Source organism: Sander lucioperca, chromosome 7, assembly GCF_008315115.2.
Source record: "Sander lucioperca isolate FBNREF2018 chromosome 7, SLUC_FBN_1.2, whole genome shotgun sequence".
Classification (NCBI taxonomy): Eukaryota; Metazoa; Chordata; class Actinopteri; order Perciformes; family Percidae; genus Sander; species Sander lucioperca.
In genome coordinates this window covers 32,589,340-32,602,982 of record NC_050179.1, presented here as the reverse complement: position 1 = coordinate 32,602,982, position 13,643 = coordinate 32,589,340, and the positions used below count along the sequence as shown (strand labels likewise).

General features: G+C 39.6%; 2 protein-coding genes across 2 annotated transcripts; both read left to right on the top strand.

Annotated features, from left to right (window-relative positions):
• The first annotated feature begins 442 nt into the window (after positions 1-442).
• LOC116036290 lies at positions 443-3,834 on the top strand. Its single transcript, XM_031279798.1, has 4 exons — positions 443-794; positions 2,237-2,489; positions 3,095-3,232; positions 3,355-3,834. Exons 1-4 carry the CDS (start codon positions 580-582, stop codon positions 3,622-3,624), a joined length of 876 nt encoding a protein of 291 aa, XP_031135658.1. The 5' UTR covers positions 443-579; the 3' UTR covers positions 3,625-3,834.
• Positions 3,835-5,485: 1,651 nt separating this feature from the next.
• LOC116036293 (high choriolytic enzyme 1-like) lies at positions 5,486-10,791 on the top strand. The gene is made up of 8 exons (XM_031279802.2): positions 5,486-5,817; positions 6,088-6,133; positions 6,544-6,696; positions 7,217-7,334; positions 8,244-8,422; positions 8,787-8,868; positions 10,460-10,616; positions 10,721-10,791. The coding sequence occupies exons 1-7, from the start codon at positions 5,743-5,745 to the stop codon at positions 10,584-10,586; spliced, it is 780 nt and encodes a 259-aa protein (XP_031135662.1). The 5' UTR covers positions 5,486-5,742; the 3' UTR covers positions 10,587-10,616; positions 10,721-10,791.
• Positions 10,792-13,643: the final 2,852 nt, after the last annotated feature.

The window sequence follows — 13,643 nt, the reverse complement described above, 5'->3', positions numbered from 1 at the left end:
AACATCAAGATGATCAAGAGAGAAGTTGTACTTGAAGCTTTGAGCGTGCTCTGCAATGCCAGAGTAACTTCTGCTCAAAGGCAAAGATCAGAAGATGGACTGACAGCATCACTATAGCCCTGTGTGGTCATACAACCTGGCAATTATTGCAAATGTCATTAACATCTATGCTGACTATTATTTCTGTGCGAGTGTTTGAAACGGTTTGCAGTTTTGGTTTCAAGTTCCGTAGATGGAAATGTTTATATTTAGGTTGGAGCCCAAAGAAAGTAGAAGTGTTTCACAAAAACTGGAGATCCCCATTGTGGTTTCTATGTAGCAAGATAATTGTGTTGTGTGATAAGTGTGTGTGTGTGTGTGTGTGTGTGTGTGTGTGTGAGAGTGAGTGATGTCATGTCTTGAAGCAGCTTTTAGGTTTCACTTTGACTAAGAACGTCCCCCGAGAACTCCCTTTATTCGAAATGGGAGGATCTCAAATTGAGGCATTATAAATGTGAGCCGAGTTCAACATTTAGGCAGTATTTGTTGCTGGAAGAAGCAAGCCAAGCAGCCAGAACCTTTTAAGACAACAACAGCAAGATGTTCGATACAGACGTTGTACTTGAAGCTTTGAGCGCGATCTGCCATGACGGAGTAACTTCAGCTCAAAGACGAAGATCAGAAGATGGACCGACAGGCAGCGTTCCTGACGGAGCAGCCCAGCTTCTCCATCCACTGCAGATGCTGCAGATGTCCATGACGGAGCCAACCATCCATGACCTCATCCCTATAGCCCTGTGTGGTGATACAACCTGGTAACTATTGCAAATGTCTCCTTTTGTTCACATCTATGCTGAGTATTATCCTAGTGTTTGAAAATTATTTGCAATTGGGTTTTGGCTTCGTGCTGTAGATAGAAACTTTTGTGATCCAGGCTCAGGTCCCTGATGTGAAAGGCCCCTTACTGCTTTATATTCTATTATATTTTTGGTATATTTTGAATGTCATCTGTGTTTTCCTTCTCATAGAATAAATAAAGGTATTCCCACCATAAATGGGTGCATGAAAGTGTATCAGAATGCAGGAAATTAAGTCTTTGACGCTCAAAATAACCCTGTGGGAGGACTTCATGGATGTATTAAGATAACTGGATACAGTGTGCTCAAAACATAGACATTATATAAATAGACCAACAGATCCCGTTGCTCTGGACAGAGACCAGTGAAGGATATTAGAAGCACTTTTCCGGTAAGCGCTGGGCGTTACTGCGCAGCCTCCAACTGAAGACCGTTTCACATTGTACGCCCAAACGGCAGCGCTGCGCTATGAAACCCATTATTGTCAATGGCTTGCGCGCGCAAGAACTGGTCTGCCGCTGCGCTGAGCAAAGCGGAGCTCCTTCACCAGCCGGAATTCCCCCGACTGCGCTCTGGACCTGAGGGTCTCGTGCACCCACACCCTTCTTCCTGCTGCCTTCCTCCGTCTTCTCCTCACAACCTGGACAAGTGCCAAGGCTTTCTTTTGTTTCAAAGACAGAAACATCGTCTCCACCAAATCACTACTGTGTATCCACAATGTCGCATGTACTGCACGTCTGATGTAAACACCGGACGCAGACGTGATGTGCATTCAAATAAATTAGTAAAAAAAGTAAATTTGCGCTGAACCCGGCGGCAAGCACAACAGATATAGTTTGGAATAGGACAACCCAGAGTGATAGAGAAAGACACTGCTATCTCTATGGTTCTGGGACAACCTAGCGGCGAGCGCAGCGCATGCCGCGTACAATGTGAAACGGCCTTTACGCTTAGTGCTGCATGTCAGCATGTATCATCATCGGTTTTTGTGATTGGCCTTTATAGAGAACATGAATGTAGCGTGAACCAATGGTTTACTACACATGTATTGGATTTTAGATACTCATTTTTAAATTTAGTTTTATCAATAAACTTTATGGATTAATACAATTTGCACTAATAAAATATAGGGCACCACCTCGTTTTAAGAAATCTGGCCCATTCTGAGCGAGATTTATTTATTATATATAATATGGTACAGTATACCCAGTACAATACATTAGACTACACTACTAAACTTGGGGTAGTGTGAGGTTGTCCGAGTTCCCAAATGGAAAATCTGAGGTGACTATATGTAACTTTTAAATGTTTCTGAAACTGTGTAATGTTCCAGCTGATGGTCATAAATGACATCTAACAGCAAACTAGAACAGTGAAAAAAAAAACTTTTTGTCTTGCAGTCTCAGCTGCTCGGCTGCAGTCTCCTCAGAGTACCAAGTTGTGCAGCAGTTTTCCTGCTTGTTGGACTTATCAGAAGACATCCGTGAAGCTAATAAAGGAGGTATTACCATCGAGCCCAATTACCAATGGTCCAAGGAACACTTGGACCCGAAATTCAACTATGACTTCACCAATTTGAGAGACACTGAGGAATATTACAGAGGTGGGGAGAAGTACAAACGCCCGTGTGGTTGGCAGCGTTTTGCCCTCAAGGTGAATATGATTTTATTTTTGTTTGACTTTTGAATAATCTTATGTGGGAAAGTGAAAGAAAAGCGCTTGTCCCTCCCTCATCACCACCACTGAGGTGCCCTTGAGCAAGGCTCTTAACCCCAACCACTCAGAGGAGCTGCTCAGTGGCCAGCAGGTCAGACTGTGGTTGTACTGGGCAGCTTCCAGGTATGAAGGTGTAACTGTGTGAATGTGACAGGTCGTCGTTGCAAATGAGAAATTGTTCTCAATCGACTTACCTGGATAAATAAAGGTTAAATAAATAAAAAAAAAATTTGAATCATTATCAAGCTGCTATATTCTGCAGTACAGAATGTAGATTACAAAACTTGCTTCAGGTCTCAACGAAAGATGCAAAAGATGTGATTATATGTAGAAAAAGTATAATGATAAATTCAGTTTGAAAGGGTAATTAATTGAATCATGCTATGGAGAAGAATGCCAAATTTGATTTTGATTTTGGATGTGTATATTGTCATATAGGATCACTTAACAACCCCCTCTTGACTTACTATTGGATGTGGTTCCAAGCAGAGTCGTTATATATCTAAACATTTAGCAATAATAGTTTTGTGTGTTTGTCTCAGGTCCTGAATGAGTTTGGTGACAACACCTGGCTGGGAAACCCAGGCCGCAGCACCAAGTCAGTGCCGGGGGAGTGGCCTGTGTCCTACCATGGGACACAAGAGAAATTTGTGAAAGCCATCATCGAAGAAAGCTACAAGGTTTTTATACACTATGTGTATATATATATTAAAACTTTCATTCGCACATCACAATATATACTGTGACATAACATTGATTAGTTGGTTGAAGGTTAATACATTTTATTAAATTATTTTAACAGAAAGGCACCCGTGAGGCTTATGGCCCGGGGATTTATTCTACTCCAAACATCGACGAAGCAGAGAGATACGCCCATAAATTCACCTCCAAGAGCACGGGCAAGAAGTACAAAGCGGTTCTGCAGAATCGCATCAACCCCAAGATCCGGAAGATTTGTGCCCGCGAAGACTACTGGCTGGTTCCCATTGATGAAGGAACATCAAAGGAAAAGGAAAAGGAGATAGTCAACAAGGCCATCCGTCCTTATGGCCTTCTGTTGAAAGAGATGTGATCACTTATTTGTTTCCTTGACGTTTCACCCTGTTTTTATAGCATCAAAAAACAAATAGAAATAGTGATCAGATGCAGCACACTCTCTATGAATATAATAATGCCTCATTTGCATGTATAGATGAATATCTTCCTGCACTGAAATTCCTTCTTCCTTTGTTCCATTCTTCAATAAGCCATACTACATTTAATAAACAGAATTTTAAACAAATGTGTTATCCCTGTCTCTCCATAACAATTAGAACACAGTCAGTAAATGTTTAAGCATGTTGTACTTTTTATTTATTAAGCAGAAGCAGGTAATTTAAAATGTAGATTAAAAAGACTATACCTCAAAGTCTTCAGGTGCAGTTTGGTCATCTCTGTCGTAAAAACGCTTCTAAAACGTTCTCTGTGTAAATTGGCCGCTTTGAGGCAAGCATACACTGTGGAGATCTGTGGAGATGAGATGAGATGTTCAGGCGTTTGAGGATGCACCGTCATCTTTAAAGTCACGTTTAAATAGGCCGAGATTCACTTTTGCTTTTGAAAGAATATTTGTTGATTTTATATAGAATATCAAATCTCTGGATGGAAGGAAATGTTTTTCATGCAAACCACAAAATACAGAAAGAACATTGGGAATGGTTATGTATTTCTTCTCCCCAATGTGCAAAACCAAACCAAACCAAAACTGTGACCCAAAAACTATAACTTTAACTTTTACTTGGAGAACAATGATGTAACCATCAGTTTTAAGACAATGTGATTTCCTGTCAAAGAGCCACTTTCCATTCAGAGATTAACAGCAGGGAATGTTAAACAATCTACTTCCACTTTAAAGTGCTCATATTATGCTTTTTGGCTTTTTTCCCTTTCCTTTATTGTGTTATATGTCTTTTCTGTGCACGTTATAGGTTTATAAAGTGAAAAAGCTCAAAGTCCACCCCAAAGGGACTTACCATCTCCAACAGAAAACACTGTTCACAAACTGCTCCAAACAGCTCTATTGTAGTCCAGCCTTTACTTCAGAGACAAACGTGGTCACTTTGGAACACACGTTATAATGCTCACCTAGCTGCTAGCATGGCACGCCTTCATACTCAACACACAGGGTGAAAAGAGGAGCTGCAGCAATGTGCAGTACAACAAAAATATGGTGTTTTTTGAAAATTAAACCATGTAAACCTATTCTGATATAACCTCTAAATACAATTATGAACCTGAAAATGAGCATAATATGAGCACTTTAAGTGTTGCAGCATTCATGTGTGTAACGTGATCCAGCACTGGGTTGGTGTTTGTCACATCCTGAACTTCAGGCCGAGACACAGGCAGAACAGAAGCTCAGCTAGCAGCCATCAGATCACCATATTCACCAAACTACATAACAATAACATATCAATTTTGTCATCTGCTTTGTCTCCCCAAAAATCACATTTCATTTTTGTATTCGTTTTTTCTTTTTTTTTTTTTACACGTTCACATTTTTCTGACTGCTCAGCATTGTTTAGTTTGGAAGCCTTTTGCCTTTTAAAAAGCCTTTTAAAATGTATTTCTTTTTTTTTTTACTGAATTCTGACATACTATATCAAATTTTGGCAAGATAGTAAGTCATAATGTCACAAATATATGACATACTATGTCATGAATTCACTTTTTATGTCATGAATTAATTTTATAACATTTTTTTCCTGACAGACAGTAAAGAGTTGGCAGTAAAATTTGGAAAAATTAAGAAAATGTGAACTTTAAATACGAAAATTAATCTGTGATGTTTTCTTTTTCTAAGAAAACAGTCTCCTGTAGTTTAGTAACAGTTTATGGAAATTAAAAACAGAAGAAAACCAGTCAGACTAATGTGGATTATTGATTATGCAGCAGGACGCCCAGGATCTATGGACATGAAGCAGCTGTCCTCAGGGCCGACGGTCTCACAAGGTTGCATAAAGAACATGTTTTGCTGCCACAAGCAGATTTTATTTAGCTTAAGTGCGGTGGGAATGGGCAGCCTGTTTTCAAGGCAATGTGCATGTTATCACTGAGCAAAGTGATCATGAGTTATCAGATACACTGATGGCTATAAACAGCGGCGGCAGCAGGATCCAGGTGTTAACACTGTCCACCTCTGGCTGGGAACATGACTTTCTTTAAGTGCACCATCGGTCTCCTCCTCGTCCTCGCGGTCTCTGACCGCTCCTGGGCTGAAGACAAGGTGAGGTTACTTCTTATAAAGATTTTATAAATAATGTGAATTAAATGTGTTATTTATGAGTGGAGTATAGTGTTTTGTACTCATGTGTTTGCTGTGTCACATCAGGAAAGTTCAGTTTTTTCATTTAATTTCTTCTTTGTACAGTTAAATCCATTTGAAAGCCACTGTAGCACAGTGTACAGAAACTATGCGTACTCTACCACTCTACATAAATGCATTTACATTTTTAGTTAAATCCTGACACTAATGAGCAATGTCATCTCCCTGCAGGATCTGTCCGTCTCTGAGCTCCTGTGGAGGGCCAACAAGGATGTTGGTAAGACCAATAGAAATTTTTTCACAGGCACAGTGTACATTAATTAACATTGCTAAATGCACCAACATCTCTGGACAGATGTCTGTGGTGGCCTAAAAGTTAGAGAAGCAAGCTTGTGACCGGGAGGTCGTCGGTTCAATACCCAGACCGACAGGATAAAATCTGGGTGGGGAAAGTGAAAGAGCAGTGCTTGTCCCTCCATCATCACCACCACTGAGGAGCCCTTGAGCAAGGCCCTTAACCCCAACTGCTCCAGTGGAGCTGCTCAGTGGCCAGCAGATCAGACTGTGGTTGTACTGGGCAGCTTCCAGGTATGAATGTGTAACTGTGTGAATGTGATCAGGGTGTTCCTGCAAAAGAGAGGCTTCCTCTCAGTGACTGACTGGTCCTTTAATGTCCCCCTCCGACAGTGCGTACGAAGGATGAGCCCTTGGTCATGGATGACATCGCTTATGACAATGAAAACGAGAGGAACGCTGATCCCTGCACCTCCAGCGGCTGCATGTGGGGAAAGTCCAGCGATGGAAAGGTCTACGTGCCTTACGTCATCGCCACACATTTCTGTAAGTAACTGAAACATTCTTAAACTTGAATTAAAACATTCGACCAAAAGATTTAATGTAGAGCCAGAAAGTAATGTACATCGTTTCTCAAATGAAATCAGCTTTCATTATGATAGTCACAATTTGAAGAACCTAATGAAACTTGGGTGGATGTCAAGTCTGTGGTAGTTTTACTGTTGTTGGATCTCGGGTTCTTCCTCTACAAAGGGTGACAGATCAGAGCAATATATATTTTAAATGTCAAAAGGTTTGAGGAAAAACTCTTTGAAATATTGTACAGACTTACATAGAGTTTATGTACATTTTTACACAGACCATAATATATAAAATTACCCAGATGATCGGTGCTGCTTCCTCACTATGGACCCATAGAGCAGGTGCACTAGTAGAGACCTTTGCCTGCCGAGCCAGCTACTTAGAATAGAATAGAATGCCTTTTATTGTCACTATACACATGTACAATGAGATTAAAAGCATCTCCTTTTCCAGTGCCTTAACGTCTTCCCTTTTGTCTTCTCAGCTTCTCGGGAGCGCTCCATCATCGAGCGTGGGCTGACGTCCTTCACCAGCGTCTCCTGCATTCGCTTCGTCCAACGCACCAACCAGAGAGACTACATCAACATCCAGTCCAACAGCGGGTAACAAACCGTGTGTTTGTCTGTAAACTGCATAGCTTTTTAACTCAAACCTGTGTTTGTGCATCATAATTGCAAGATTTGAAAGGAAAGTAACAATGCATCATATCACAGCAGGTTTTTTTTATGCCAAAATGGAAATATCCAGTTTTTTATGCATTATTTTATACAACTTTCCTCCACATGCGGACATATTTGGAATCTTTGAACACTTTTGTATCTCAACAAGAATTTCTGTGTATTTAAATCATTTTAAGTTGCAATTTCGGACTTGAAACTGAAGCTATTCTCAAAACGCCGTGCATCCCAATCACAGTTAGTTCATCTTCAGAAGGGTAACTAACATGTCTTGCTTCACATATACAACAATATCAGGCAATATCAATGGAGACTTTAGTTACATAGATGAATAAGGTCCATAAACGAAGTCAAACAGGAAACTTTAACTGCCAAGAAAAAAATCTATTTTACAGTCCTTTAAATCTTAGAAATACCTGACCCACGCTGCTTTGACCATTATTACTTTTTATTTAGTTTACTTTAGTTTATTATTTACACATATACAAATACTACAGATACATATACACACACCAATCAATAAAAGTTGTGATGGAGAGATGCAAAACCCTCAGAGGGGCTTAATCAGGGCTCTCTCTAATACATAATCCATTTAACATAGAAAGAAACTAAAATACCTAAAAGAATTCAAAGAAAAAAAAAAAGAAATGGAGAAAAGCCAAAAAGTAGAATTACATGCAATTTCAAATCAACAGAAAAAAATACAAAAGGCAAAATAATATTAGGAGTTACTTGAGTGGTTTACAAAGACATCACATAGGGATAACATTGCACCGTTACCAGCTTTAATTTGATCGATTTGATTGATTTGATGATTTGATTGTATGAGTGCAGCTGTTACTCCTTCGTCGGCCGCCGTGGTTATTCCCAGACGGTGTCTCTGGACCGTCAGGGATGCCTCTACCACAACACGGTCCAGCACGAGCTGCTCCACGCCCTCGGCTTCAACCATGAACAGTGCCGCTCCGACAGGGACCAGCACATCCGGATCCTGTGGGAAAACATCCAGTCGGGTCGGTACTTTGGCCTCCACACACCCTGACATTTAAGATTTTAATAATGTTACACTAATACTCAGTTTGTTTAAAATACTGGTGTAACAAGCCCTTTAACCTTTGTGTTGTCTTCCTGTCAACCATGAAAACAAACACTTTTGTTGTTCCTATCTCAAAGTTTTAGCCGCTTTTTTTTTTCCAACGTTTGGATCCCTTTTTTTCAAAATTGATATTTCTTTATCTGACATTTTGTCACTTTTGCAATGTTTTGGGCGCTTTTTTGACGTTTTTTTTTGTCCTGTTTTTTTGTTGTTGTTTTTTTTTACATTTTCTGTGCATTTTGTGTCTTTTCTGACTCTTGTTGTGATGTTTGTCCTCTCAGGTTGGGAGTACGCCTTCGACAAGATCAACACCCTGAACCTGAACACCCCCTACGACTACAACTCTGTCATGCAGTACCACAGGTTGTCAAGGCTACCATTCATTCAACAGCTGTTCATTCAGACAAACATAGATTGATTTTATAATTATTTCTTTATTTAAAGGGATAGTTCACCCAAAAACACAATGGATTGTATACAGTACTTAACTCCTGTCGGCTTTCTATGGTCCCAGAAAAAGATTTCTATCGAATGGCTTTAAGGAGAGCGGAGCGCCCTAAAAACAAACTTCAACAAGGGGCGAAGGAAAGACAGCAAAACTTGAATTTTGCTCTGCTCTTCTTAACGCTATTACATAGAAATAAAGGGCCTAGGGAAGTAAGTACTGTATATAAGTTACATTGTTTTTGGATGACATATTCATTTAACCTTATCAATGTTTAGTGCCTTTACTGTAACTAAGGAACTGTACGAAAATGATAACCCTCCTCCTTTTCTTACCTTTTCTCCTCTCCTAATAATTTCCGTACAGTCCCTAATACCTGGGCCTTTTTCTCATGTACACAATAATAACAAAGTAATGACTACATTAACATTGATGCAGTCAAACCATCCACACATAACAAATGAGATCTGATTATCTGATTTATTTTCATTTGGTAACATGCCAACTGACCCTTTACAATATTTAAAGGTGCAGTAGGTAAGACTTATAAAACTAACTTTCTGTCATATTTGCTGAAACTGACCCTATGTTCCAGTAGAACTACATGAAGCAGGTCATTAAAAATTAAAAATCCGCCTCCCCTGGCTCCACCTACAGCCTGTAGTGAGATTTGCAAAAATCCACAGCTCCCTGTTCAGATGCACCAATCAGGGCCGGGGTGTCTAACTGTGTGTCAATCACTGCTCATGCACACGCATTCATTCTCCTTTGTGGGGGAAGGGGCTTAAGAGACCGTTTTGGGCTTTAGCCATAGACTGTAAAATTAGTGGACAGAGCATGTGTGATGTCACCCATTGGTTTGTGGAGATGTGCTATGAGTCGTCGAGTTTGCCGTTACGGGCGCAGCCATCCTGGTTGCAGATGTGACAATTTTAGACGAGAGGGAGGAGTGAGGGAGGAGCCTTTACACTCTACATTACGTTACACACTTTCACTGGCCATCACATCATAGCCACGCCCTAAAACACCCCCTGCTTTATCGTCTATTTTAAAATCAACAAGACCATAATTCAAAAAATGAACATCATTCTGTGTTGCAGAAGACTTAAAACTAGTGATTGAGACCATAAACTCATTATGAAAATGTTTACTGAGGTAATAAATCAAGTGAGAAGTGGGTCACTTTCTCATAGACTTCTACAGAAACCGACCTCCTTTTGCAACCGCATGTGTCGCCCCCTGCTGGAATTCAGATAGAATGCAGGTTTAAGGCACTTCTGCATTTGCAGCACTTCGCCGAACCGGATGCGTTGTCCATTAATATTAAACAGTCTATGGCTTTAGCAGAAAGGGGGGGAGGGATTGAGAAGTTGTCGATGTTTACATTGGGCTAAGTCCTGGATCTTCGCAATCCTACCTACAGCACCTCTAAATACCAATACATTTGACTTTCTTTTCTCCAAAATACAACCCAAAAATAATTTAACGTCTGTCCTCTTGATAATTCAGGTACGCCTTCTCCGGGAACAACAAGCCCACTATGGTGCCTATCCCCAACGCCAATGTTGAATTCGGCACGGGCAAGGAGATGAGCAAGAACGACATCAGCAGGCTGAACAAGCTGTACAAATGTTAAAAACACACATCGGGTTTGAGTTCTGTCGCTGTAAGTGTTTCCTGTGTACATCTAATTTATATTTCGGGATGGCCCATAAAGAAAAAGAAAATGTTTGTTTGTCGCTTTTAACGTGTTTTCTTTTCTCTCCAAAGGTGAAGAGAACAACCCTGACAACATGGTGCTAATTATCACATTTTATCAACAATAAATCTTCTAACATGTTCACTGAAGCCTTGTTTGTACTTTGTGCACTTGTAGACACTTTTGTACTGTACCAAATGTTTGTGAATTCAGAGTTCATACTGAAGTTTGTGTGATGGAAACGAAAGACATATGCATGCGTAAAAGCTGCATAATCTTTATATATTAACACAAAATCTAATTACTACTTGTCCGCGTCTGTTACGAGTTCAAATGCTACACAAGTATTATCATTAAAACAGACTTGAAGTACCAAAAGTGAGAGTACACATTAAGCAGAATGTCCCATTTTAGAATAACATATTATATGTCATTGGATTATAATTATTGATGCATGGATGTGTTCCATCGCTTTAATGTTGTAGCTAGTAAATGTGTGGCTAATTTAATTACTTTTTGTCTGTTTTGGGGAGCATAATCCATGAAAAAAATTATAATTTATTTGTTCATTTATATTTTGTAGTAATAATCTAAGTCTGTAAAGTAACTAAAGCTGTCAAAATAAATGTAGTGGAGTAAAATGTACAATATTTACTTCCAAAATGTAGTGGCGCAGAAGTATAAAATAACAATGAATGAATGACGAAATTTATTTCAGACATATCAAAAATAAACCAAACAACATAAAAAAATTACTAATAAGTTAAATAAGCAAAACATTCAATAAACAATAAGTAACATTAGCCAACATTGACATGTCTGAAAAGGAGTAGGAAGAAGTATACACTTATTTAATCCTACCCCTTTTCCATAACTCGGTAAATTATTATTATTATTATTATTATTATTATTATTATTATTATTAGTAGTAGTAGTATTTCATTTATACATATTTATATCTTATTTATATTTATCACATTTATCTTATATATATATATATATATATATATATATATATATATATATATATATATATATATATGTCCTGAGTGGCTCAGTTACATATATATTCTATGGCTATTCTATGCTTGTGATGTGAAAGATGTCACTTGAATCCAACTTCGCAGCTCCACACAGCCTTTTAGCATCTTGTAGCTTGTTTTGGTTTTATGGAACATTTAGTGTTTAGGTTCTAAACTTTTTTACGAAAAAAATTGATCAAATGAAAGCAGCTTTAAAGATGCAGTAGGTAAGACTTATAAAACTAACTTTCTGTCATATTTGCTGAAACTGACCCTATGTTCCAGTAGAACTACATGAAGCAGGTCATTTAAAAAAACAAATCTGGCTCCTCTGGCTCCACCTACAGCCTGTAGTGAGATTTGCAGAAATCCACAGCTCCCTGTTCAGATGCACCAATCAGGGCCAGAGGGGGTTTCTAACTGCGTGTCAATCACTGCTCATGCACACGCATTCATTCTCCCTTGTGGGTGGAGGGGCTTAGGAGACCGTTTGGGGCTTTAGCAGAAAGGGGGGGAGGGACTGGGAAGTTGTCGATGTTCACATTTTTGGCTAAGTCCTGGATCTTCACAATCCTACCTACAGCACCTTTAAGTTAGTTTTGAATGTTAAATTATAAAGTGTTAACCCTAATGGGCCGATACTTATTATGCAGAACATTAATATAGCAGTAAACACATATTTTTTAAGTAAAGATATAGCGGAGTAACAGCGTCCTAGGCAGAAAACAAAGTCCCTCTCCCTCAGCATGTGTTGTTATCTGAGCTTCTTTGTTCTGATAGCCGGTCCGGCTGCACGTGCATGGGAGTTCCTTGTGCGTCGTATAATATCAGATGCTGAGGGCCAAGACAAAGCGTTGTTATTTCACAAGTTAGGGAACAGCCCCTTCAGTAAAAGGCTTGAATGCATCTTGTGGCACTAAAGCAGGCTTGTTAGAAGAAAGCAACGTTTTAAAGGAGAAGTGCGCCTGTTTATAGGTCTTGGGGAGTTCTGCTAACAGGGAAAAAACAGTTGTACAAAGCCTTTTGTAAGCATCACAGGGAGCTGCACCAAATCTGATCAATCCCTTTAGTCAAATAGACAGATCTTCTGTCTCACTTTTGCATTCATTATTTTTTTTGGGAAGTGTTTACCATGCACTCTGTTTCTCTAACATGGACGTAAGCCAATCATACGTCAAGATTTTTGGGCTGCGTCTTTCGTGGCCAATCATATCCGCTGTGTTTCTCTCTCCTGGATGCCCTCTCTCCCACCATGCATAACCCAAAAAAACAGGGAATTGTTGTTTTGACACAGCATGGTAAATGTTCTGCGTTTGTCGAGGCGGGGAAACACGGGTCAGTTTATTAAAGGTATAGTGGGTGATGTTAATCCAATAAACTTTCTGTCAAATTCAGTGAATATCTCCTCGCAGTCACCTAGCTCTCTATTTTCTGTGTGCGCTGGGGAAAAAAAGTCAGGTGCTAATAAATAGCCTTAGCTGTGTAAATGGAAAACAAACAGAAAGGAGTGCACGGGCCAAGAAAACACTTTTCTAGCCAATCAGCAACAGGCAGCGACAGTTGATGTGGGGGGGAGAGGCAGCATGTGAATGTACCGGCCGGCCAGTGGTTATCTGGTCGTGAATCTGGGGGGCGGAGCTTCTGAAGGGGGGGGTTGTTTTTGTTTGGCAGTTGATTTAAAAAACAATCCAATCGCTTACTGCACCTTTTAACTAGGAAGACAATAAAAGATATATAAAAGGCAATAACAATCCAGATGTGGCTATGATTAATTTTCACAATAGCACAAATTAGGATATTTCACCTCTGGACAGCTGGAATATGAAATCTGGACAAATTTGAAAATGATCCTGCAGTTTGAGCTGGTTAACAACAGACATGAGATTAAAGGTTGCAGTGAGCGATGAACTGCCAAACAAACAAATACCCCCCCCCCTTCAGAAGTTCTGCCCCCCAGATTTACGGACAGATG

Excerpts from the sequence above, each read along its gene's own strand:
- LOC116036293 (XM_031279802.2), top strand. The coding sequence starts at position 5,743 with ATGACTTTCTTTAAGTGCACCATCGGTCTCCTCCTCGTCCTCGCGGTC. Across the intron at positions 6,697-7,216 it reads CGTCATCGCCACACATTTCT|CTTCTCGGGAGCGCTCCATC; the intron begins GTAAGTAACTGA and ends TTGTCTTCTCAG. Across the intron at positions 8,423-8,786 it reads GTGGGAAAACATCCAGTCGG|GTTGGGAGTACGCCTTCGAC; the intron begins GTCGGTACTTTG and ends TTGTCCTCTCAG.
- LOC116036290 (XM_031279798.1), top strand. The coding sequence starts at position 580 with ATGTTCGATACAGACGTTGTACTTGAAGCTTTGAGCGCGATCTGCCAT. Across the intron at positions 2,490-3,094 it reads GGCAGCGTTTTGCCCTCAAG|GTCCTGAATGAGTTTGGTGA; the intron begins GTGAATATGATT and ends TGTTTGTCTCAG. Across the intron at positions 3,233-3,354 it reads TCATCGAAGAAAGCTACAAG|AAAGGCACCCGTGAGGCTTA; the intron begins GTTTTTATACAC and ends TTATTTTAACAG.